General features: G+C 39.3%; 1 protein-coding gene across 1 annotated transcript in view; it reads left to right on the forward strand.

Annotated features, from left to right (window-relative positions):
• The first annotated feature begins 634 nt into the window (after positions 1–634).
• LOC104291038 (aldehyde oxidase 2-like) overlaps positions 635–26,612 on the forward strand; it is a 47,745-nt gene continuing 21,767 nt past the window's right edge. Inside the window, exons 1-20 of the mRNA XM_009890236.1 lie at positions 635–688; positions 2,197–2,254; positions 3,774–3,870; positions 4,689–4,797; positions 5,776–5,902; positions 6,431–6,492; positions 6,968–7,048; positions 9,247–9,324; positions 12,817–12,958; positions 14,627–14,719; positions 15,971–16,122; positions 16,839–16,932; positions 17,989–18,098; positions 20,280–20,464; positions 20,721–20,883; positions 21,062–21,154; positions 22,589–22,758; positions 23,221–23,332; positions 24,251–24,370; positions 25,120–25,216. Of these exons, the coding sequence (XP_009888538.1) occupies positions 635–688; positions 2,197–2,254; positions 3,774–3,870; positions 4,689–4,797; positions 5,776–5,902; positions 6,431–6,492; positions 6,968–7,048; positions 9,247–9,324; positions 12,817–12,958; positions 14,627–14,719; positions 15,971–16,122; positions 16,839–16,932; positions 17,989–18,098; positions 20,280–20,464; positions 20,721–20,883; positions 21,062–21,154; positions 22,589–22,758; positions 23,221–23,332; positions 24,251–24,370; positions 25,120–25,216 (2,197 nt within the window). The remainder of the gene's footprint in view (positions 689–2,196; positions 2,255–3,773; positions 3,871–4,688; positions 4,798–5,775; positions 5,903–6,430; positions 6,493–6,967; positions 7,049–9,246; positions 9,325–12,816; positions 12,959–14,626; positions 14,720–15,970; positions 16,123–16,838; positions 16,933–17,988; positions 18,099–20,279; positions 20,465–20,720; positions 20,884–21,061; positions 21,155–22,588; positions 22,759–23,220; positions 23,333–24,250; positions 24,371–25,119; positions 25,217–26,612) is intronic.

Below are 26,612 nucleotides of genomic sequence, written 5' to 3' on the forward strand. Positions count from 1 at the left end.
CCACAGCAGTCAGGGTATAGAGCTAGCATGGCATAGACATAACCAGAAGGAAATTTTAAATGTGTGTGTAGTAGTAATCTTGATTTTGTTAAAACTTGGTCACTCTGCAGGAAAAAAAAATATAGTTCAGGTCAGTGACAAGCTAAAATGAGAAGCATGGCTCCACAGCTTACCATTTGACACCCCACAGAAGTGGGTAATGTTGCATGTCCTGGGTTCTAGCTTCAGGCATTCCTTCGTATTCTAAATTCATCAGCTACTGAATAATATAAAAAGAACAGGCTTGGCAGTTGTAGCTCAAACCCAAAAGTCCCCCCTCACAGATAAGTGCCTTATGTCTTAATTTACACGGTTAGAATTAGAGGGGCTCGAATTCTTTCCAGATTATTTCAGCTCACCAGAGAAGAGTTGAGGTAGGGTGTAGAAAGTTTGGTGCATTACCACCTGACAATGCATTAATTGCTGTGAAATGTCATACATTACACTGACTCCTCCCCATCTACTTAATTTGATGCTCAGTCTGAAATAAATTCTGTGGGACAAAGAAAACTCAGTTGACCTTTAGGAGCATATAGCATTTCATTCATTTCTCTTGATGTGTAAAGCTTTATTTTTCAGATTTTAACACAACAGTATGGCTTGCCCCCAACAATCAGATGAGCTTGTCTTTTTTGTGAATGGCAGGAAGGTAAGTTTTTAAATGCTTTTTTTTTTTTTTTTTAACAGCAGTGTTTTAATGTTTACTGTTCCTGTTCAGGAAAGCGGTTATTCTGGAGTAACAGTTTATTCATGGATAATCATATCTTGTCTTTGATTGTCCTTATAGCATCCTGCTTTCTACCAGTTTTTATGTAGTCTGAGTGGCTTTGTATCACCCCTTCTATCACAGAATTTTTAGAATTATAATTAATTAGCTGTTTACTAAAACCTTATACTAATGTACTTCTAAAGTTGATGTAGTTGGAGTAAATACACCACTAGTAAAAAAAGATGCTGCTTACTAATATAGTTTTAGTAATTCACCAAAAGAAAATAAGTAGTTATTTTTTTCCTGTTCTTGATGCCAAGGCTCACATTTCATTTTTAAAGACATTTTGTCACTTTTCTTACTTTGCAGGTCAAGTGAATGAAAATTCCTATTAACAAACACATCACCAAAATATGTTATAAGCTGAAATGAAGGAAATTTGTTTCTTTGTTAAACAAACAAAGAAACAAACCTTGCTATGTATTTTTGTAGAGATATTTTTCAGTTGTTTGGTCAACATTTTTATACTCTAGAGAGAGGGTGCTGGCTTTTTTTTTTTTTTTTACCGGGTGAACTAAGGAAAAGGAATGCATTTTTTTTCTGTCTGTTATGTTTTATCTGTCATTACATGCCAACTGTGCTTAAAGGCATACTCTGAAACCTTATTTCACTCTGCAGTTCTAAATAAATTCCTGAACTAGTTCATGTTGTCTTACACCTGGTAAACTGGAGCATGCTGCTGGTATAGCAGAACTGTTGAGAGAAGCCTGAGGTTCAGTCCATTTTCATTCTGCAGCAATAGGTCCTAAAAATGTTTTCAAAGTTGTTTGTATTATCTGGTTTCCAACGAGTTGAAGCATGCCAATGATACAGCAACGTTCTTGAGACAAGGTTAAAGCAAGGCCTACATAACCCTCACTCAAGCACGTTAAACTTCATTATATTCAAAGTATACTTAGTTACATATCATCCCTGCTCTTATGCAAAGAATTTCCTCTGCTTTTATGCTGATGTGTCTCTGCAAATGAAAGGGTTAATATCAACTTCAAGGAGGTAAAAATACACAGAATTTTCACAAACACAAGTCCAGGGCTTTAAAATGAAGGGATTTATGATTCATGCTGATAATAATCAACAAAGGATCTAGTCCAAAGACACTTTCCTTTCTATTCTTGTCCATCCAGTGCTTACTGAAGTCTCTCTTTCCTTTCAGTTTTCTGAGTAAACTATTATTTCTATTACTTTAAAAGGACATATTTGATGAATACTGCCTGACCCATTCATTTATTTATTTGCAGATTGTGATCAAGTGACAGAATCATGTTGCTGAACAAACACACCACGTTAATCCACAATCACTGCATTACAACATCATAGTTAATCCTTGTGAGACGATTATATTGGGTTCCTCTCTAACCCATGATGTCCGTTTTTATTTCATAATGTAGGTAATAGAGAGGCAGGCAGATCCCGAAGAATTGCTGCTGTATTATCTAAGAAAGAAGCGTATCCTTTTTTTGAACTTTGCCTTTGAGTTCTATAATTCTGTAAATTAATGCAACTGGGGATTAAGAGGATTTGTTTCACTTTTCTTTGGGAACCAATGTGAACAGAACAATAAGCAGAATTAACACAACACACCTTGTATTTGTTCTCGGCAGAGCAATCCAGTGCTATATGTGCATTTTGTGTTAGTTATGTGGGTATAACATTGTAAAATGTGGTTGTAACTCTTCTAAATACTGCCTAAATCTTCTTTACACCTTCCCAAAGCACGAAAAACCTTTCAGTGCATTTGTGATGAAAATAGCGACTAAAGAAATCAACACAGAACTGCTTCCATAGTAAATAATTTATTTAGGCCCCAGTCCTTCAAAGAGTTTTGCATAAGCTTATTTTATTATGTTATTATCGTTATTTTCTGTCATTTGAGACTCTTCAGGTTGCTAACTCTTGTCAGGGCTCTATTGACTTCAGTGGAAGTTGTCCCAGCTAAGAAGCTGCCATGCAAGTTATAAAGTTAGGCAGTTGTATGTAGCTTTGCTGCTGAGAGCCTTCTAGGCTGGAAGCAAAACAACATTAATTTAAGGATTAACTGGAGAAAGGCAGTAGTGGAAAGTAATTTATTAGCTGCAGCTTTTTTATTAGCTTGCATTGTGCATTGTCCAAGCATTCAGTAGAATAATTAACATCTCTAACAGTCAAGCAGTGTGGTATGATTAGTCATATATTGATTACCAGTGGGAATGCACAAGTGGATATAATTACACTGGGTTTAAAGAAATCTAGAAACAGGATGAAATCAGATGGAAGACATCATCTAGTACCTAAGCAAAATGGATGCAAATGCACACACCCAGTGGGAAGAGTAATAGGACTGTGTATCATTCTGAAAAGAATTGAAGATGAAAAAAAAATGGTAGATTGCACTGGACTGCAGGGCACTGCGACATGCCAGAAAGAGATTGTGATTTGAGGGTGGGGCCTTTGTACTGAGGCACATAATGGAGGGAGTCCTTCCATACAGAATTTAGGTGTGTGCAATTAGGTATCATGCTCCATTTTAAATTACTATACTCCTTGGATGTTCAGGAAGCAGCACTGGAAACATACTGAGATCTGCTGGTACTGTTTTGCAAATGCAAGATACAGATAATTATGTGTAAGGATTAGGAAAGTATTATGAGTAAGCCTAGTAAGAGGACCAATTGTTGTATTTCTTCAACCCATCCCAGTTACAGGGTCCTGATTTCAGGCTTTTCTGACTTTACCAGGTATTGACTGAAGAGACTGAAAAATGCTGTATCAGAAGTCTCCTTCACATTCCTTTCTCTCACTCTGTCCTTACCCTTCTTATCTCTTTATGTGCTCCGTTTTCATCTATCTTGTACACATTTTCTTGTCTCTTGGAGCTATCCCGTTAGAAGATCCTTCCATGCACATAAACCAAGGGAGACTCAAGAATGTAAAGAAAAAATAACTTTTGAATGTTGTAATTTTTTTTCTTTAACAGTCTCCTTTGCAGTCCGTCTCTCAGGTACAAAATACGGCTGTGGAGTAGGTGGCTGTGGTGCCTGCACTGTGATGATATCCACATACGATCCAGTTGCCAAGCAAATACAGTATCCTCGCACTGATATTTGGAAAGAATAATTTAGTGTTTTGAGAAGACTGACATTCACTGGGAAATATTTGGGTTTTTTTCCATGTAGATGATTTTTGGAGAGTTCTGGTACATGAACCTACCCATAGCCTTCCTCTACAAAGGTGATTACAGGGTTGGCCTCACTATCACACAGTAGCAGAGATTTAGATCCTCTCCCTTCAATCTCTGAGAACAAAACAAAAATCCAGCACCAACACCCCCCTTCCCTCCCCAACTTTCTGGGGAAATTATGTTTTTGAATTGTATTCCTTATGATTTGAGATTTCAGCAGCCCATTTGTCATCTGCCTCTCCTCACTATCTTGTGCTTATTTGCGGATATGTCCTTGTTAGTAAGTCTTCACTAGATGTTTCATGTAATCATTGATAAACTCTGCATGGACTTCAGCATTGTAACTGTACAGTTTGGCTCACAGCAAAGTTAAGAGTTCTCTCTCTGGCTCTTGAAACTTTGTTCACGTCTTCATCACACCTGGCTCTGGACTTTGGGTTTCAACAAAATAGGTAGTACTTTTTTTCTTTTTCCAACTTAACCTTCCACTTCTTTAATTAGAAAAACTTACCCCTTAATGCCGAAGTCCCAGCTGCAGGAGCAGGATGCATACTCTCACAGACCAAGTGCAGGAATTTATATGCTTGCATATCCTTCTTCCCATGTCTTTCTGCTCAATCTGAGCATTTATAGATTAGCTACAGTATATATCCTTTGTTTCCTCTTCCACGGACCCATATGACAAAGCTATTTAACACCACAGTTCTCCTTCACACATCAAAGGCATCGCCCTGCCAACTCCTGCCTTCTCCCCATATGCTCACTGCATGGTGCTGCTGTCACTACTGTGGAAGGGATTGGAAGCATAAAAACCAGGATTCATCCAATTCAGGTGAGACTAAGCTGGACTGTGTAGGGCTGCAAGGTAATGAGATTTTCCTGTCCCCTATCTGTAATGAAATTGGGATCTGTGAGAAGGCGCTGTGAGTCTATGCAATGTAGAGTCTCTGAAGGGATTCTAGAAACTCTGAATTTTATCTAATCTTTTTAGATGAACAGGTATTTTTAGGAATTAATACAGCAATTGGTGGGTTGTGATTGGCCCTGTATGGGGCACAGAAGGAGCTCCTCTTAATGTAGTACCATGCAGGGATCACATCACTATCTCCACAACACAGGGCTGTCCAACCCTTTGCCATGCAGGATGCCAGCTTTCAGAAGGGCATGAGCAAGAACAAAGAGTATCAGTCAATTTCATTTAGTCACCAGTATGACATCTGGCCATCTCATTGAGGGCAACATACTGCATATGTTATAGTAAGGGATGAGTGACTCCAGGTGGCAATCAGATTGACAGGTATTAAATTAGACACATTTTCCCTGTGTGCCAGAGATTTCCCTTGGATTAGGTCAGCATTTTATTTCCTCCACTCTGGCTTGTGCCTGAAGAGCACAGTCTGACCACAGAGATTTAAGAAAATTTTCTAAACATCATCTTTTTTTCTCAATATTGTTTTCCAAGGGTCTTGACTATGGGACTGATCTGTGCTGAAGCTCTGGTTGAGGAGATGTTCTGTGTTCTATGTTCTGTCCTTCATGGTTAGAAACATTTAACACATGGTTGAAATCTAAACCGAAAGTCTTGGGCCTTACTCTTTTCTCACATCAAGGAATTAGGATCACGAGGCTCTAAATAGGAGCAGGTATATCCTTTAATTAGGTGATTGCTCTGAGCATTCTCCTCATGAATGATCATAGCGGGATGGTCAAAATGCTGCTACTGGCCTACAGCCTGTAAATGACGTACCTGAAGATGGCTATTCAGAAGGCCATATCCTAAATTCAGGGCCTGTTGTTCTGTTTTTTCTAGGAAAGGCTGGCCAAATGCCATGGCTCCCAGTGTGGCTTCTGCACCCCTGGAATGGTGATGTCCATGTATGCTTTACTGAGAAACCATGCAGAACCTTCTATGGAGCAGATAATTTCTGCTCTGGATGGTAGGATTCAGACAATAAATTGTAAAAAAGTATAATAAAGAGATAAATGTTTGATTGCCAAGGTCGTAGGTATGATTTGACTCAAAGAGCAGTACATGGTGTTCCAAAGCAGTATTTTGTCATAGATTTTACTAGTGCTATTAATTGTATATGAAAACCATGATAGTGATACATGGCAGTAGATTTTTGATTGGATTATAAAACCCAGAGACTCTAGTGGTAGTAGCAATCATAGTATTTACTTTTTGGATGCTTTTCATAGTTTGATTTTTTACATACATTCATAAAAATACGTCATATTATTATAAGAAATAGCCTTCAAAATAATAAATTTTAATCATACATCATAATCACTATTGAAGTAATATTTCTTACTTTTACAGGTGTAATTTTTCCCATTGGAGAGTAAGGACATAAATCTCAGCATTTCATATCTACAGGGTTGATGCCAGACCATTCCAAATTATGCCAGTACTGCCAAACATTGTTCTGGTTTCTTATGATTGATTATCATATGGTTTATTTCAGGTAATTTGTGCCGTTGTACAGGATACAGGCCAATTATAGACAGCTATGCATCATTTGCTAGGGTAGGTCAATATTTTCAAATGCGTTTCTTATTTTGGGACAGTTGGTGGTATCTGAAAAGGCTGAGCCTTCCTGAAGTACCTACCTGGCATCAGCATCGTTTGGAAATTCTTTTTTGGCTGGGCCTTTGGAAAATCTGGCTCTTTTAGTTATTAAATGTGCTGGGCACTTACAGCTGCCACTGGCTTTAGGTTTACATGTACCCTTGCAATGCATTTAAGAATCCTTTGCATCAGTTCCAATTACTTGACCCAGGCACCACTGAAGCCATTTTGAGTTTTTTCCATTTACTTTATGGATACTTGGGTACCCAAAGGGAACTCACTCTTAGGGGTGCTATGGTTTAAGAGGTCTCCTGGAGCAACTTCAAAGGACTGAAAAAATCTGCTTTGGAACAGGAAGAATCAAAGCATTAATTTACAAGTAAGTCACAAAGCTGCCTCATTGCTTTTATAGAGTAATATACGATTTCTTTAGGATCAAACATGTTGCCAGCTCAGAGGAACTGGACAATGTTGCTTGGATCGGGAAGAATGTGTGTGTTCTACAGGAGGTCAGGTAAGTTACATTAAATTTTTTTCATTATCTCCTGTTTGCATTATAAAAGTTGTAGAAAAGGGCCATCTTGAACTATGGCAGCAGCTGCTTTTCTTTCCTTGGGCATTTAGCCCAGATTGAACTCCATGCTCTGTATTCTTGGTGCTGCAGAAAGGTAGCACAAGCATATTTACATTGCTGTGTAGTCAGAATGCAGGTAGGTTTGACCTATTTAGTGACATTTTCCAGTGAGAGTGTGGATCTCAATATTACACAGTTAATTCTGCTTTGTTTTGTGGGGACGAAAACTGTTGATCAGAGACACCTTCCTTAAAAAAGCTGGTCTCGATCTGAAGTTGAATTCCCTTAACAGAAGTCTGGCAGCCATCCGCATGGCTTGTTTTTGTGTGCTTGAGACACCAACTCTGAATTTCTGAACGTGAAACAAAGCTATTCTTGTGCAATGTCAATTTGTACTTCTAAAGGCTTTCATAAGCGTTACTGTGTATTAGCGACTCCAAGATCTCCAGGGAAGAAGTGTCTAATTCTTCTGTATGCTATAGTAATTGATATATTGGTATTCCTTCAAAATACACATTGTTTTATTCTCACTGTACATTCTATTCTCACTGTGATTCTAAAATTACACGTCACCTTGTTTGTGTTTTTCTGGTAAAGGTTCCACAATTATTATGTGTATAAGGGTACACATGGGAACTCCAGTATACATAAGGTCTTAAGAAAGTTCCTCCATTCCCTGTGTGCATCTCAGAACTTGTCTTCATCCACCTGCAAGAAGAGGCCATAGTGCCCTAATATGACTCCATCTTGCTTCATGATGAGAAATTGAACTCTTTGGATAAATTTGCTCTCACTGAAAAACTTTAAGGAACCTCTAAAGTAAAATGTCTTTGGTGATTGGAAGAAAACTTATTTTGACAGTGAAAAACCTTAGAGTCCCAAGGAATGTAACTGGATGTGTGTGTATGTTTGTGCCTGTGTGTATTGTCTCTGCCCCTTTAGGAACTGCAAATTGTTGGCTGGCTGCTGCCAAGGTGGTTGGAAGCATTGAACCTGGCAATGCAGCTGTTGCCAGTTACAAAACAGCACTTACTTTGGGTGCTCTCTTATTTGGTTTTCACTGATTTGCATTCCTCATAGTTGCTTTCATCCACAGTAAATAGCAGGTGTCTAATTATTTTGCAGATAAAGGAAGCGCCAGATTTTTTTCCCATTTCATCAATGGAGTCAGTCAGTAAACTAGGTCATCCACAGCTAGATCTTACCATTACCATGGCCACGATCTGTTCAGAGTGCCCAAAGATAGTGACTGTTTGGGGAAGGGATAAAAGACTTCAGACTAGGATATGTCAATCTCTGTTCCTATTCAATATACTTAAGACCTGTTGCTATCTGGTCTGATAAGATTTTTGATTCTGAAAATAAATCAGTGAGGCAGAAAAGACTAACCAGTGCTGGTAACACAGCATATCCAGAGTCTCCTTTCATGTAAACTCCTGAAAGCTCAGAAGATGCATGGCCTCACAAGAGGCCTCAGCAGCAAAAAGCCTTGTAAACAAGTAGAAAAAGCTAATGGCGTGCTGTCAGTATTCAGTTTTTGCAGTGCAAAGGGTGGAGAGGCTCTCCTTAAGCAGAGAAGTCTATCTGATCAGATGGACTGCTACATTGTTTGTTGTCATCTCAAACTCTCTTTGTCAGAAAGCTCCTTAACAGGCACAGCTTACGAAAAGAACATAGCTGTGCATCCAGCACTGCATTTTCCCACAGTAGACTCTTCATTCAATGTGCTCAATGTGTCTGCGACACATTTGCTATGACCAATTTCAGGAAATACTGCAAGATCTTTCTTGAGGCTTGATGTCTTTTAAGCAAAGGCTTGAGAATGACTAGCATGATAGTCTCCTGTCTTTAGAGTAGTTTGTGAATAGGTATAACTGAACTAAACATTAAAAATCAATTTTCACATCTTGAATTTTTGAATGCAACTCAACCTATAAAGCGTCAAAACTCAATGTCACCTAAGGAAAGAATCTCATCTGTTGACAAAGACTTGTAACTTACTCTGAAAATGTGCATTCTCCTTTTTTCACCCAATTTCTTTGCAGATTCACCTCAGGAAAGAATCTCATCTGTTGACAAAGACTTGTAACTTACTCTGAAAATGTGCATTCTCCTTTTTTCACCCAATTGCTTTGCAGATTCATTCAGGTCTTTGCAATCCAGAATTCCCACCCATGGATCCAACGCAGGAATTTATATTTCCTCCTGAACTAATGGTAGGTCTTACTGACTTTTGTTGCAATGCAAGCATGACTGAGTTCCTATAGATGCTGAAAACATGATGTTTTTGTTAAGCTGAAACATCTGTTTTCAGATAACAAGAAAAGATCAGTTTTAGTCAAATGTAATGAGGCATTTCATTGTGGATAATCCATATGTTGTCATTATTACAAATAGCTTATATTTTCAAAAAAGAAATTGGTTGCCTCTCCAGAACCAAAACTGTGTTTCCAGACTTTTCCCAAAAGAACTCCTTACTCAGAACTATTTCATTTCAGAACAGTTGGCCTTTTTTGTGGAATATAGTATTTTCTTGGAAAGTTCCCAAATAAGCTTCTCCATCTTTCCTGTCTTGCGATTCGCTATTGCATTCAAGTAACCACAGGACCCATTGTTTCCTTCCAACTGTTACATAGACCCTGGTAACCTGATACTGGACTTACATGTGGGAAATGCTGCAGGTCCACAGGAAAGGCAAAGGACTTGAAGAGGAAAGAAGAGGAGGGTTTATTGCAGTAGTTATTGGAGAGTCACAGAAGGACAGATGGAGGCTTGAAAGGAGAAGGCGTAAAGTGCCTATGATCTGCAGAGAGAGGCAAAAGAAGAGAGCTGTGAAAATGGTAGTACAGGATTTACCCAGACCAGGCTGAGTAGAATCCAAGCAGGCAGGTCCAGGCTGTTTTTTTAATCCTCACTTATGTTTCAACAGCTTCTTGTGAAATTTGTTGTTTGTACTCCTTTTGCAAATATTCATGGGCACTTCTTGCTGCTATTACACAACCACCTCAGAGGCACAAATGTTCATTTGAGTTCTGGGAAAGCATGGCATGGTTCTCTGATTTGTTATTGCATTACAGAATGCTATTTGCTGTGTAAGACAGTTGGCTTTGTAAGTATTTCTCATAGAGTACAACTTCCTTGTTTAATGATTGCCTCTCGGTGCAGAACACACATGGTAAAGCATAAGCTCCTTTATGAAATTGTGAAGTGGAAGGCAGATTTGCCATTCTGCTACTTGACCTGTCTTTGAGAGACTCATGCTTTAAGAATGCAAGTACTAAGCGGACATTTTTTGCAACTTCTATACTTGGATTAAAGATCTTGGCTAAACTGCTGTTGGCTCAAAAAGCTGTTCAGCCAGAAAGGAGGTGCCGTCATCTGTTCTGCATGTTCAGACTGAACTGCCAGGAGGAGCAAACTGCTTCTTCAGGCTACACAAGGTCTTCAACATGACCTTCACTGACTGTGACAAGCGTGTTCAAATCCCGTTGGAGTCTGTTTCAAGCTATCAGTAGATTTAAACAGGGTGGGCATTAAGCTCTGTGTTTAGAAATCAGACCTGCTTGGTGAATGTGCATTAAATGTCTGGAGTACTCAAAAAAGCATGTGAAAAGCAGCTGTGATGATATCTAGGCAGTAATATTTAGTGATAGATTCTTCTATGGCAGGAGGGGTGTCCACATCACTAAGATTATGACTGGTTCCACAAAAACATAGCTCCTTTTTGGTGTTTCAGGCATGTATTTTACCTAGAAGGCCAGTCCATAGTTGCAACAGTTGTTTGTTGCAACTGGTCTGTTTGTTTATTGCATTGTCTGCAAAAACAGGTGTTTCTCAGTGATTGCTTTTGCATATTTTGAAACCATGATTCCACATGGCACTTGTCAAATATGAAAAGAACATATATGGTATTCTCCAGGGGAAAAAAGGATCTATTTAGTCTTGTAAGACAGGAAGTGCCTGAAAAACACTTTGATTAAACAAAAATGTAAATACCCATCAACCATCCCAAGGAGACAATATTTCTGAAAAGACTAGTCCTTGCAGACAAATGGGAAAATAGGTACTTTAATTTTCAAAAACATTTTACATATTGTAGAAACTAGTCTGGGTTTGGTACAGTAGATACAAGACACTCAGCAAATGGGGATGCAGTGATCCTCCTTGGCTAAGAGAATACACACACTTGTTGTATTCTTTGTCACATATGCAGTGAGATTTTGGCATCCTGGTTTCCCAGTAAGTCCAATCACATTGCTTTATTGTTTACCTTATAGACAAAGGGAGTCTTTCAGAATCATCAGAACAGGAGAAAGGAAAACGTAAGACTAATCTTCTCCTACCACTTATTTAGTGTGTCTCTTACCAAATCATTTAGCTGGTTCTCATCTCAGTGTCTCAAGCAATAATATGATTATGTTAAAAGCTCAGCATTGTACAGCACTGTAGGAACCTCAGGTGAAAAGCCCCATCAACTTCAGAAGGCTTTTGCCACTATCTTCCATAACATCCTCCTAGGTAAGCTTAGGAAGTGTGGGTTAGATGAGTGGACAGTGAGGTGGATTGAGAACTGGCTGAATGGCAGAGCTCAGACGATTGTGATCAGCGGCGCAGTCTTGTTGGAGGTTTGTAACTAGGGGTGTTCCCCAGGGGTCAGTAATGGGTATGGTCTTATTCAACATATTGACCAATGACATGGATGAGGGGACAGAGTGTACCCTCAGCAAGTTTGCTAACAACACAAAAGTGGGAAGAGTGGCTAACACACCAGAAAGCTGTGCTGCCATTCAGTGAGACCTGTGCAGGCTATAGAGTTGGGCGGAGAGGAACCTAATGAAATTCAACAAGTGCAAATGTAGGGTCCTGCACCTAGGGAGGAGTAACCCCATAAACAATACAGGCTAGGGGCTAAGCTGCTGGAAAGCAGCTCTGCAGAGAGGGACCTGGTCATCCTGGTGGACAAGTTGACCATGAGCTAGCAATGTGCCCTTATGGCCAAGAAGCCCAATGGTCTTCTGGGGTGCATTAAACAGAGTGTGGTCTGCAGGTCGAGGGAGGTTATCCTCCCCCTCTATTCTGCCCTGGTGAGGCCACATCTGAAGTACTGTGTCCACTTCTGGGCACCCCAGTTGAAGAAAGACACGGAACTACTGGACTCAGTCCAGTAGTGGGCTACAAAGTTTATCAAGGGAATGGAGCATCTCTCTTATGAGGAAAGGCTGACAGACCCAGGTCTGTTTAGCCTGGAGAAGAGAAGGCTGAGAGGGGATCTCATCAATGCTTATAAATACCTAAAGGGCAGGTGACAAGAGGATGGGGTCAGACTCTTTTCAGTGGTGCCCAGCAACAGGACAAGAGGCAACAGACACAAACTGGAACACAGGAAATTCCATCTGAACACAAGGAAAAACTTCTTTACTTTGAGGGTGACAGAGCACTGGAATAGGCTGCCCAGAGAGGTTGTGGAGTCTCCTTCTCTGGAGATATTCATAACCCACCTGAATGCATTCCTGTCCAACCTGCTCTAGGTGAACATGCTTCAGAAGGGGGGTTGGACTAGATGATCTCCAAAGGTCCCTTCCAACCCATACCATTCTGTGATTCTGGGATTAATGTCTTGCTGTCCATCATGGCACAGTGTCCTAGTTAGCAATATAGTTGTTTATATTGACATTGAAATTACCAAATCTTTGTCATTTCCACCACAGAGAATGGCTCAAGAGCAGCAAAGAACTTTGATTTTCCATGGCAAGAGAACAACATGGATTTCTCCCACTAGCCTGAAGGAGCTCCTGGAGCTGAAAGCCAAGTATCCAAAGGCACCCCTTGTTGTGGGGAACACCAGTGTGGGTATGGAAAGACAAAAGATCTTTTGACACAGGGATTACATTATGCAATGGGCACATAATCTTGCATTTTATCTTCTGGGGATCCTTAATGCATTCTCTCACTGCAATGATTGTGCTTCAGTATTTAGACCAATGTCATTTCCTGTGATTTTTTTGTAGCATATTAATAACTGGATTAGGACTAGTACGACCATCACCTGAGCCCAGGATTTGTGCTGTCTAACTTCTCCCAGTAACCTCAGGGAGACAATTTGTGTAAATAAGGAAGGACTCACTTATGCTGATGAGAGCCAAACGTTTCACATCCACGTTAGCTTGAGCATCATGAAATAAATAATGCCCATGAAAAGGACTACCATGGTGTCCTGGTTTGAGATAAAGCAGAACCGATTTTCTTTTCAGTAATTTTACTTTTCAGTTAGGCCTCTTCTAGCTCTCTGAAATCAACACCATATTTTTCAGACTGTGTCTGCTTCTAGCAGATAAGGTCTGATGTTTGTAGTGAATACCAAAGAATGGTATGCAGAGAGGCTCCTGCTTATAATTAACAACCAAGGTCAGCTAACTTTGTTATGTACCAAGTTGGAGGGTTAGAAGCAGAAGAGCACAGAGAGGTTGTACCTGCAGGAGGAGCGGACAGGACAGGTGACCTAAAATTAACCAACAGAGTATCCCATCCCATCTGCATCATGCTCAGTATAAAAGCAGAGGGATCAAAGGGGTTAGCTCTCTTTCTTCAGTGGCTGATGTCTGAGGAGGACTTTGTCTGTTCGTCTGCCTTTAATCCCAATCCATGCATTCTTGAATCCAGATCCAGAATCCAGTTCTCATCTGTCACTGATGCCAATCTTGGACTTTCCCAGTGTCTGCCAGTGATGTGATGATCGTCATCCTGGGAGCTCAATAATGTGTTTTGTATATATTGTATATATTTCATTATCGTCTTATTAATATTATTATCTTTTCTTTTTTATATTAATACTTCATTAAAGTAGCTTAGTTTCTTTTTTCAATCCATAAGTCTCTCTCTCTCTCATTCTTCTCTCCCTTCTCTGAAGGGAGAAGTGCCCTGCTCTGAAGGGAGAGAGGTTAAAGAGGGCGTCTCTTGTTCATTCAGTGGCCAGTCCAGCCCAAACCAAAACACATAGAAAGCCTGAGGTTTACAACAGAGGGAGGTCGATCATGAGATAATCTAGTTACTACATGTATAAACTAGTTTGGGAATATGTTTTTTAAAAGACATTGCACAAGAAGAGAACAAGGGAAGTGTAAAAAATGTGTAGCTCATAGAAAGGTGGAGTGAGTAGCTAGAAATACGATGAAGCAGGTGGGGAACTGTGTATAGCTCTGAGGTGAGAGGTGAAATCTGAATGTGATATAGGAAAGGACCAGAAACCTTTCCTATATCCAGAGGAACAAGGAGTATGAGTCAGGAAACAGCATATTGGACTTTGGACTTCAGATCAGCCTTTGGACTGCAGAAAGAAGCAGATGAAGTGGGCCTGATAAAAGCAGTAAAATGTGATATTCAAGATACTGCACAACAAAAGCCCGTAAGACTTTGAAACTGCTTAGTTACAGTGGTTTTGAACTTTCGGTCTCCATGTCAAAGAATATGGTTAATTCTTTAAACAGATCTCTAATCATACTGTCGTACTTTGCCTTTCAGGACTCAAAAAAAATCACCATGATTCTTGTCATCCAATCATTCTTCATCCTGTTAGGATTCCAGAAATGTATGTTGTGAGTAGCACAAATGATGGTAAGTATCCAAGTTACTTCTACTGATGTACAAACAGTAGTGACTGAATTATCTTGGGGTTTTTATTTTGATGCCAGAAGCAGTGAGAACTGTTGACTGTCATTGGTGTGGAATGTTTTAAGATTTTTCCCTCTGTAGCAGTCATTTCACTAAGCCTTTTAACCTATGTCAGTTCACCTGTGGTCTGGAGATGATGGATGGTGACAGACAATTTATTAATCTGTTCTGTGAAAATACATATGTTCAAATCTCTAATTTCTGCAGACAGCAAACACAGGGGAAGGCCCTAAGTCAGCCTTTTTTTTTTTTTTTTTTTTTTAATGTTTTCTCCGATCATGAGCCTTTCTGTCACAACCATTGATTTAAGAAAGTCTATAGAACATTGATTAGGCTAGGGCTAGGTTTTCAACACAAAAAATGTAGACATAAATTTCCAATCCAAAATATCACAGGATTTTGTTTTCACAGATGCATTGACATCACAAGGGCTGTGCTAATGTCCATCAGTCAAGAATCCCATCTAGCAGGAACATCATGAGGGGAGGCACTACACTTGTAGCAAAAGAATGAAATGCAGCATCTTCCTCACGGGAAATCAACCTATTAAAAATTAGAGAAATTAACATTTTGTTACAGTTGCCTCTTTCTCTCCTTATGTTTTCCTAGCCCCATGATTTACAGCAGCTACTGAGTTATAAATATTTTCAAATTATTATGCTAATATCAGTGTAATTCTGCATTTAAGCAGATCCATCAATAAAAGATTACTTTAGAACATTGCCCCTTTGTTCGGAAAAAATGCTTCACAACACTTGAAGACTTCTCTGCAGGCTTACTCCAGTGTTTACTGAAGTCCTTGATAGTGGCTTCTGGGACACTACTGGAAGTGTCATTGAGTGTTTGTTGTCTTGGAAGTTTCCAACAATTTGGTCATCCTTCATCCTAATGAGTCAACTGTTGTTCATGTTTTGGGAGATACACAGCACAAAAAAGGGATGTACATTGGTGTGTGTAAATATGCAATGTATGTTTTTCAGGTATGTGTGTATACTGGGTACCATGGCTGAATAAGCAAATAGCATTTGCACTTCTTATTGTATGTAATATAAAACGCATCTTACTAGAATTTCTCTTTGTCATCCTGCTGGCAAGAGCTGTGTACAAAAGCAAATCTTAAGAGGCCTTATCAGCTGTATGGTACATTTATATTGTGGCACTATGATTTCACTGTTTAAACTCATTTGATTTCAGGGCTAGTAATAGGAGCTGCCTGCTGCTTGGCCCAGCTCAGAGACATCCTGATGGAGACAGTCCCAAAACTTCCAGAGGAGAAAACAAAAATCTACCGAGCTCTTTTGCAGCACCTGAGAACTCTAGCTGGAGAACAGATCAGGAGCATGGCAGTATGTATTCAGCAGTGACAGTAAATAAGCCAACACTACAGACATATCTGTGTGAATGTCACTTAAAAATACATGGAGAAAAGCTGGGTGAGGCTGGGATCATGCCTTGTAAAGCTAAATAGTTAATACCATCACAAAGTTGTGTGAAATAACTGGGAGTCCTATGCTAGTTAGCAGAGGCAAATATCGAGAGAACTGGAACCAGAGAAACTTCTGGTATCCCTGCTCACTGGCTGAGCAGAGAACTGGAAGAGGCTGAGCAAAGAAGAAAAGTGGGGTTCTCCGTTAAAGTACTGCACGCCCTGCAGCCAATCCTACTTTAGCTTAACTATCAATGCATAGCTCTTTACCCATCATGTATTAGGTATCTTTGATCTTGTCCGTGATTTTCTTTTAAAAATCCCTTACCTCAATGCTTTGTATTTCTTCCTTTAATTAAGGGAATAGCCATTTCTTTGTGGGGACAGGGACAGAAAAGTAAACCTGGTCTCTCAACAGAGATTATATGAGACAGGAGTTTTGAAAGGAACAAGAAATCACATTAAAAAGTACAAATGTGAACTTCAGTTCACATTTAAGGACTTCAGTTAAGATTGAACAAAACAAATATAAGTTCTTCCGACAGGCCTTTTAAGTGAATAAAATGAGATGATGATATAGATCCCTGTTACATGTAAGAAGGGCAAGCCTAAAAATAACCTTGTTGTTTGTTAAAGTCTTTAGGAGGACACATTGTAAGCAGAGGATCGACCTGGGACTTGAACCCAATCTTATCAGTTGGCAAATCTGTCCTCAACTTGGCATCAGAAGGTAAGCTTTGGACTCCCTGCCAAATATCTTTGCTGGATGGGCAGAACACTGCAACAAAGAATATGGCTATAGGTGACAGTTTTCAAATGAAACACTACTGTGCATCTCCTAGATAAATTAGAATGGTACATGTTGCTGAATGGAGGACAACATTATCCTGGTAATTGCCTGCCAACTGGCAAAAAGTGTCTGCCACTAGAAAACACTGTCTTTCTGTTTCACAAGGCAAAATGAAACAGCACCTAGCAATCTCATGAAAGTGAGGCGGGCAGGCAGAAAGGTCTCCTTTCTACACTGCCTTTGGCTATATCGCTCCATTTATCAGACAGGTTAGCTTTATCTTGTAACTCCACCACTGTTTGCTTTTATTGCTTATGTCTGCCTCATTTTAAGAAAAATTTTGGTTCATTCTCTAGGGCCATGCACCTAGAAACTTCTCTTAAAGTCACTGGTACTTTTGTGCACGTGTGTGTGTGTGTATACATGTGCATCATGGTTAAATAACACTTCCAGTAATCAAGCCCAAGCAAGTCCCACCCTTGTCACACAGAATCTGTGGGTACTTTGGAAAATCTTGGCGACAATTTCTACGGTCTTTGAACTAAAGATGTACAGGGCTGATTCTCTATCTCATCTCAGTGCTTGATAATTTCTCAAAAGCTTACTGTGCTTTAATAATTTAATGGTCTAAGGGCTTTTGAGGGGAAACTGAATAGCCATACATAAATCTAAATTGCTAAATTTCTGAATATTATTAGCATTTGTAAGACATATATTTTCTAGAAAGTATAAAATACTCAGTATTTTATGTATGATGGGGGACTATAGCATTCATATAGGGAAATACATCGCACTTAACATGTATCATAAAGACTGGGCTTTCCACTTGAAGGATTTTGCAGTCTAAGGCTAAAGCCTGAGTGGAGCTGACTGTACGAAGGCCATATTGGCCTTAATATATTCTTTTGCACAGATTTGATGAAATTTGAATCTGCAATGCAGAAATGTTTCCTTCTTGCTCCACATTCAATAACAGACTACAGTTTTCTCCAACAGATGGTAAACGGCAGGTTCTTTTAAATGATCAGTTTCTTGCTGGCTGTGAGCATGCAGACATAAAGCCCAAGGAGGTCATTGTTTCTGTTCTCATCCCATACTCTATGAAGGTAAGACCCTGATGTTTCAGAGGTTTCATTCAGGTTCCAGTGTAGTTATTAGGAACATTTCAATTATCTTCAGTAAGCATTGAAACATGCAGGTTACTACTGCTTTGGAAGTAGCTAAGAAAGCTCTGGTATACCTCCATCACCTCTCCCACTTCTTCCAGCTTGGTCATCATCTTCTACTTCTTTGGGCCTCTTACTGTTTTTTCCCCCACTCTGAAAGGTGCACCTGTGCCCCTTCCAGACACAGAAATTTGGGCTGCCTGAATATTCCAGAAAAAGTGCCATATTGTCAGTCTTCAATAATAAAGCTCATTTCTGGCCTCTTCTCACTAATTAGCAACTTACACTGAACAGTCCTGGGCTGTCATTGTAACTACTCACAAAATAAGGTCCTAACTACTGTGACCAAGGGTGACAGCATGTGGCTTTAAGGGGTTAGGGGCAGAGGAAGTGGTGCTATTGTTACTGTGTTCTTAGATATCCCTCTAGTGGATGTGATGAAAAGCACAGGGCAAGTAGAGGAAGACCCAACTACAAGCTAGTATGTTGTGATTGAAGTCAATAAGGGAGTGACCACAAGAGTCTCTGCCAACCTTGACATCAGAGGGTCAGTCCCCAGAGTAGCTGCCCACTACAATGCAGCATAGTAAACATGTGGCCTCATGCTGGAGGAGTGCTTCTGCCCATGAGAGGCTGGCTGGCCAGCCATGGCAGGTTTCCCATAAAAAACAACAAGATTCCCATGAGCTCAAAGCCTGCAATAGCATAATCTGTGCTGGCTGCAGCAACAGTGCTTCTGCTGCCCAGAAAGTTTGAGCCTCGATGGTGAATTGAGAGCAAAACAGCCTGGAAGAGAAATTTAAGGTGGAACGGGTTAGTTCCCTCCACAAAATAAAAGAAAAAAGAAAAAAGAAATCCCAACCTGGTTTGTCCCATGACAAGTTGTGCCCCAGAACTAAAGCTATCACAGAGAGTATTTCAGAGTCTTGACTTTCAGAGAGAAGCAGAAGAGCAGAGCTGGAGACAACAAAATGAACAAACGACAGTAACACTGCAAGCAAACTGAAAAGGTCGCTTTGAAGAGCAGGAAATCTATCTGTCATTGGTCATATCACATGGTGAATAACGTGAGATTCCACAGCCTCACCAAAGGAAATCAACACCATTTTGGGGGGAGGCTGCTTCTGCCACTCACTTTCATGCTCAATTGCCTTTTTGATTAACTCTGCAGAAACAACAAAAAGGCACGTGCACACTTTCTTTGCAAAAGTTGTCAAGAGAAAGCGTAGACAGAAACCTGTCAGTTCTCACTCTTGCTCCCGTCAGCTGCTGGCTTTTGGTTTTGGGTAGCTTGATGTAGATGTTGCTTCAGTGAAGCAATGTAAATCCTGTTGAGAGGACTTTCCATCTCCGACAAGACTCACTGTTCATCCTATAATCCTGAGTTTTACATTTGTCATGAGAGTATCACATACTCATAGCAACGGATCTAACCTGCTAACTCCTACTTTAAAAATTCCGTGGCTGTCTGAATCTGAAGTTTCTTTCTGGGGCTACAGAAAGAGCAGTTTATACGCTTTCTCCAAAGGACTCATCTGTGCCTGATCATGAAAGAAACTGCTGTTATGTTTTCTTTTAAAGTATGTGGATTTGTCTCCAGAACAAAGTATTTCTGACAATAGAAAGCCCAGCTCTTCCTAGTGTCTTCCTCTGTAAATGTCATTACTGTAGCATAAAATGTAGAAAGTCTGAATGTAAAATCTTCACAAAATCAGGTCCCTTAGCACAGTGGGTCCTCCATGTCCTGGAGAAGAAATCACTATTTTCTAAGCTGGAATTCAGCTTAAAGAACATACCAGGCATATACGAAGTGGCTTATATCAGAACTGTTTTTCCAGCACTCTGAAGTCATTAAAACGCTGATAAAATTTAAAATTTGGCATGTTTTTTTACACATAGATAACCTCAGATAATGTCCCCTCTTAGTATGTCACTCTATGATTAGCTTAGTACATCCAAAAAAAAAAGTTTTACTGAAACAGTAATTCTAGCAAATGTTCTCTAAAAATGTTGCTTTCTTTGTACAATGGTAACACCTAAAATAGAAGGAATAATAGATTTGTTTTCTTTCAGTCAATTTCTGCCATTGATGAAATTTTTCCTTCCTTTGTTTCCCATTAGGATGATTTTGTTTCAGCCTTCAGACAGGCTGAAAGGCAGAAAAATGCTTTGTCCATCGTGAATTCTGGAATGCGAGTCCTCTTCAGTCCAGGCACAGACACCATTGTAGATCTGAGTATTTTATATGGAGGCATTGGCTCAACCACACTCAGTGCAAGAAAGTCCTGTGAAAAACTCATAGGAAGGTACTGGATAGCTTAATGTATTTAAGCAAAATGCAGGAGTCATGGTGTGATGCATGGGGTCTGCTTGATTCTGCCAGCGGAGATCCCATCATCAGCCTGTCACAATCTGTATTTGACCTGTCCTCCCTAGCAATAGGTTATTTCTTGGTATAACTTGTGGTGATTCACTTGTTACTTCCCACATACTTCACAATAGCTTTAGCTGCCTGTTACTTATAAAGAAGTGTGTGTTCATGTGAGCCTATTTTTCTACCAGGCAATGGAATGATCAGATGCTGAATGAAGCTTGCAGACTGGTGCTGGAGGAAATCTTTCTCCCGCCATCAGCTCTGGGTGGAAAAGTAGAATATAGAAGAACTCTGCTTGTCAGCTTCCTTTTCAGATTTTACCTGGAAGTATTACATGGTTTACATCAGATGGTAAGGACTGGACAAGAATTGCATACCCACATCATGAAAACTCTGCTTTTTTAAAGATTAACGCACATGAAAGGGAAGGGTAGAAGTGCTAGGCTTTACTTCAAAATATGTGAGGGAAAAATTTTTGTTTTGGAAGTAAGGGTCTGACAACACTGCTCTGACATCACCTTCCTTTCAGTATCCCTTCAGGTATGTTGAGCTCTCACAGGAGAAGATGAGTGCTTTGGGAATGCTACAAAGTGGTGTTCCCCAAGGTGTCCAAATCTATCAGGTGAGGTGTGTTTGTAGCTGGGACTGCCACAGACCCTCTATTTTAATGAGTGTTTTGCCCTTTTAGCATTTCATTCCTCAGTCTTCACTAATTGTAATGTGAAACTGTTGAAACAGTTGACCCCATGGGAATTCTTTTATATTTTTATACGTTTCCTCTCTCAGGGTGCAGAGGCACTCCTTGCCCTCAAGTTGTTGTGCAGCATCAGACTGACCTGACACAGCCGAAACAGGGGCACAGCTTTCAGCTATGCAAGACCTCAGCAGAATTTAGTCAAACTGTCCAGTAGGCCTCAGTACAAATAAATGGAATAACCTACTGCAGCATCTCTGTGATTGTTCAGGCCTTAAAGATTTATTTGCAAAGCTACAGTATGAAAGGGGGAAACGGTTGGCATATGAAAAACTTTGTTCAGTAGAAGATTTCAATTTTTAAAAATTTCAGATTTCATCAAGAGTTTTCACCCCTATTTTTGTTTTGTTGCAAAATTGAAAAGCTTTTAAAATCAAACTTCCTGCTCATTAACAGTTTTCTACCAAAAACTTTCAGCATCAGCCAAGATTTTTTTTGTTCTCCTTTAAGAGACTGAGAAGATATGTTTTACAGAGACCTCTTTACTCAGTAAAAGCCCAACCAAAACATAAATGTTGGAAGATTTTCACAGTCCCTGATAATAGTCTGTTTCAAGTGAACGTGAACTGTCAGCAGTTCAACAATAGAGAGCACCAAAGATGTATTTTCATGAAGTATGTCTCAAATGCTTTCAATTCTGAGCTGTCTTTGAAGTAATAGAGGGGATTGTTGATGGGAATTTAATTAGCAAAAACCTGGATGGAACCATTTTTTAGTCTAGTCAACGCTGGCCAGAATATTAATTTACCTGTCTCTTTAGGAAGATGGGCAAGATGGAATTAGAGTGATCCCTGAATATATTCCTGATTTTAAATGTGTTTTATTTGAAGTAAACAATGTAAAATATGGTGGTTTGAAGCAGCGGTGATGCTGAAGTCTGTAGAAGTGTGGCATTCACAAGGATGCTACCAGAAGCACTATGGAACCAGCAGACAGGCTGGCTATAATTTGCAGACTTTAGCTCTCCTTTGCCTGCTATGGTTGCGCTGTGTGGACTAGTCATTTTGTCCCTTTTACCTCTCTTTTTCTTGATTTGTTCTCCCCTATTTATTTAGTGCAATCTTTCCACAGTGCATCTAATGCAGTATATTTCTCAGACCTCTGTCAGTGCATCTTGGTGCCAGCAAGAATTCTAAAAATGGAATTAGACCTTTATAATGCATCCCCACAAATATTGTCATAAAATCTAGATGGTTTCCACATGGATTTTTTGACCACATAATATTCTGAGAAAGTGTTTTTTGAGTAAAGCTTTCTATAATTACTGTTCTGGCTTGAGGATAACATCTTCCTGTTCTGCAGAATGTTGACCCAGGACAGTCTCCACAAGATCCTGTGGGCCGTCCCATCATGCACCAGTCTGGTATTAAGCATGCCACTGGTGAAGCAGTTTACATTGATGACATTCGTCCAGTGGATGGAGAACTTTCACTGGCTGTGGTCACCAGTATTAAAGCTCATGCAAAAATTATGTAAGTAAGAAAAAACTATATGCATGTAAGTATATTAACAAGTCTTTTCTATTCTTATTGTCTGATTTGGCCATATTATGAAGTATGCCTTACAAATGAAGTAAGAATTTCTTTACTGTGTGCTTTAAATAGTGTCAGATATGGACAGAAGAGTCCATATTAATGTATTCACTCCTTTTAATACAAAAAACGTAGAAAGAAAATATATTCTTTGATTTTGTATGTACTGGAACTAGAATTTAAAGAGCAGTTCTATGCCATTCACACACAGATGCTCATGCCTTCCATTTATTTTTTTCTCAATATGCTAATCAACACTTTTCCACTTTCTTCTCTATGTAGAGATCTGTGGTGAAAATACCAAGTGGATTATGTTTCTGTCCTAAAGTTCACTGAACTACTCATACTAGAGATATTTGTACCATGTACTGTATTAATTTATGTGCATATTCTGCTTTCCAGGTCAATTGACGCATCAGAAGCCCTTCAGGTGCCAGGAGTGATTGATGTAGTGACAGCAAGAGATGTTCCAGGGAAAAATGGCAAGGATGAGCAAGCATACGCAGAAGATAAGGTATTTCTTGCTTCTGGAGGAATGTCTGGACCTTTTGCATCAATTATTTTCAAAAAAGGAAAGTGCGTTTGCAAGTATCATCTTACTGCAATGAAATGAAAATAAGTGCAAGAGCTATTAATGCATTGCCGAGCAGGCTGGGCTGAACAGAATTACCGTTCCCCAGTAAGAGAAAGTAAAAACTCCCTTAAATATCTTGGGATTTGAATAAATGAGCCATAATTCCTTAAGGGCTGATCAATGAGTGATTTTGTCATGGATTCCGAAAAAGGATGAAATAGCCATGGCATTTGAGATTTCCGAAGATGAAACAAATAAAATGAGAGTTTCTCAGTTGGAACCAATATGAAATTAATTGCCAGATTATACAGTAGAATATGGCAAAGAGAGACAACACTGTTTCTTTTTGTTGAGCATCAAGAGAGCTAAGAAATTTATAGGATCCATGCAGCCAGCGTGACCATACAGAATGTCCCAGGCCTCAGGCTGTATCTGTCACAAGTGACACTGTTGCATGGTATTTCCAATGGGGCAGGAATAATTCCTAATGTGTTGCTATTACTTCTCTATTCCTTCTTGTCTGAGTTTCCTTCCTTTCTGAGTACAGACAAGGAAAGCAGTCTGTGCCAGATGGGATTTTACTTCGCACAGTATCTGGCCACCTCAGGATAGTCACAGGGGAAATGTTCATGACTATTGATGTCAGCAGCATTCCTAATGCCAGAAACATTGCAGCAGATGAAAGGTGCTAACAGACTTCTCATCTAATGAGGATAAGTCTGCACTAGGATAGTATTCATAGAGAAACAGAATATAAAAGTGCCATTTGAGAAGAATCTATTTCCACAAAACACTCTCTGTACAGAAACTTAACCACTCCTGTGTTTTTTCCTTGGGTAATACATTGGTGTGTTGCAGGTGATTTGTGTTGGTCAGATAATCTGTGCTGTGGTTGCAGAGTCAGTGACTCAGGCAAAATGTGGCGCTGAAAAGGTGAAGATAGTGTATGAAGATTTGGACCCAATTCTGACCATTGAGGTAACAATCTGTCTCCTCTTCCTTATCAGATAGAGCTCATAAGTCACCTCACTCACTATTTACCTCCTTGTGCAGAGCTCTGCCAGGCTTTGGATTTTTCTTTTTTTTTTCTCCCCCTTTTTTTGGCATGAGATATGACTTCATTGGTTCTGAGGCGTAAAAAGTTTATAAATGGCCTCCAAAGTTTTATTTTTAGAAACACAAAAAGAAAATCTTCTTAGGTACCTATTCATACAGTATGTCGGAGACTGGTCTTTGTAGATCTAGGAAAACATTGCTTAAGAATATTCAGAAAGTTTTAAATGAGCAATTCCATGCCTCTAGGAGCCAAATTCTGAGCAGCAGTAGGTCAGTATAGAATTAAATTTGAGAACTTATGTTTGCAGAAGTTCTAGAATCACACATCCAGCATCCATGTTCTGAAAATTTTCAAGTCTGGCAGGTTTTTAGTAGCAAGCAATCTGATTTTGACTTATTTTCAACAGCTCTGAATGCCATTTACAGACATTTTGCATTTCTAATCTGGAGGAAGAAAAGAATTATGTGAACTACAAAAAATGAAAAAAACAGACGCTCTCTTTGATGGTGGAAAGGGAACAACTATCCTGCTCTTTCTAATACTTAGTTACACCCATCTGTCCATCTGAAAAAGGATCATATGGATGATGAAAGATTGTACTATATAAGAACCATCAGACTTTCTGAATTACAATTAACATGTTGTTTGTTGGGTTTGTTTTTTTCTGCAGGATGCAATAAAACATAAATCATACATTACTGAAGAAAGGAAAATAGAAAAAGGAGATATTGAGAAAGGATTCAAGTCTGCTGATCAAATCGTAGAAGGTAGTTCATACATGCAAGGCATCAGGCAAAAGAGGGGAGTTATGCTAGATCAGAATCTATTTCCAGCTGGTGGCTGAATTTAAATTTCTATTCTCTTCTCAAAAAAAACTTAACTCTGTTGTTAATTTCTTCCCTTTCACTGAGAATGGAGATGAAATGGTCATGTTTAAATGAAACTTAGCTAACACCTGCTAGCTCATGTTGACTAAACTCTACTATTTCCTTGTCTTAAAACCCAGCTAACTAAAATGAAGTGCCCTAATCCTAGGACAAACATTACAGCTAAATAAGGCTTTGTTTATGGGTGTTAACTAACTTAACTTATACCATTTTGACTGTTTGATTTAAGGCTAATCCCAGAAAAAAAGGGATCAGAGTAAACTGGTGTGGAATACCACTCAGTAGTCCCAGAGCATACTCTGTGCATAAGTATCAGACTTATGTTTAAGAAGTATCACTGAAGAATATTCCACGAGCTCCTAGTGTAGTTCGTTCTAGAGTTTAACTGTCCTTAAAAGTAGAATCCTTTTTTTTTTATATAATACCTAATCTAAATCTCCCTTCCTGGAAATTTTAAAGGTTCACCCTCTAAACAGAGTTCTCTCATCTTTTCTGCGTAAGTCATGTCTGCTGTCCTTTATCATTGTCACTGCTCACTTCTCCATTATCTCTAATTTCACTACATCCAACTTCACTATGGTAATATTTCAGATTAGGTTTCACCAAGGCCAAGTGGAATCTCCCAGAAATTCTACAAAATATTAGTATCACAGAATGAGATAAGGGTTGTTGTGGTGTTATCATTTGTGGATATACAGTCAAGTTGTACTCCTCTGTAATCCCTGCTCAGATCTTGTTCAATAGTGCTGTCTAAAGTACTGCAACTTACCCATACTGAACTTCATGACATTGATTTTAGGCCATTTCTCCAATGTAGAAAAATCACTTTCAAACTTGAACCTGAAGGGCTTGCAGCCCTTTCTAGTTTGATATTATTCCTAGTTTACTCGTTAGTTATTATAGCAACCATGGGGCAACATTAGACTCAGAAGAAACTCTTCTATGATTCTACACGCATCATCTTTGCAGCTTGACAGCCAGTCCTCTCAAGTGCTTTCTGAGTGCAGTTTTCAATCAGTTGTATGCCTGATTTTATCTGGATTGTAATTCTCAACTGGCTTATGAGAGTAGTTCGTGGGACAGTGTAAAAAAAACTTACTAAAATTAAGGTATATGATATAACTATATGCTTCTCTTAACATTGGCTTGGCCAGTTTTAATACTTCCCCTAATTCTGTGTTTCTAACACTTGAAATTTGTTAGTGAGCACCTTATAAATTCTTAGACAACTCATGTGTCCTGCTCGTGGGTTTTTGTGATTGTCCTCTCATGTCAT

This window comes from Charadrius vociferus, unplaced genomic scaffold, assembly GCF_000708025.1.
Source record: "Charadrius vociferus isolate BGI_N301 unplaced genomic scaffold, ASM70802v2 scaffold147, whole genome shotgun sequence".
Taxonomy (NCBI): domain Eukaryota; kingdom Metazoa; phylum Chordata; class Aves; order Charadriiformes; family Charadriidae; genus Charadrius; species Charadrius vociferus.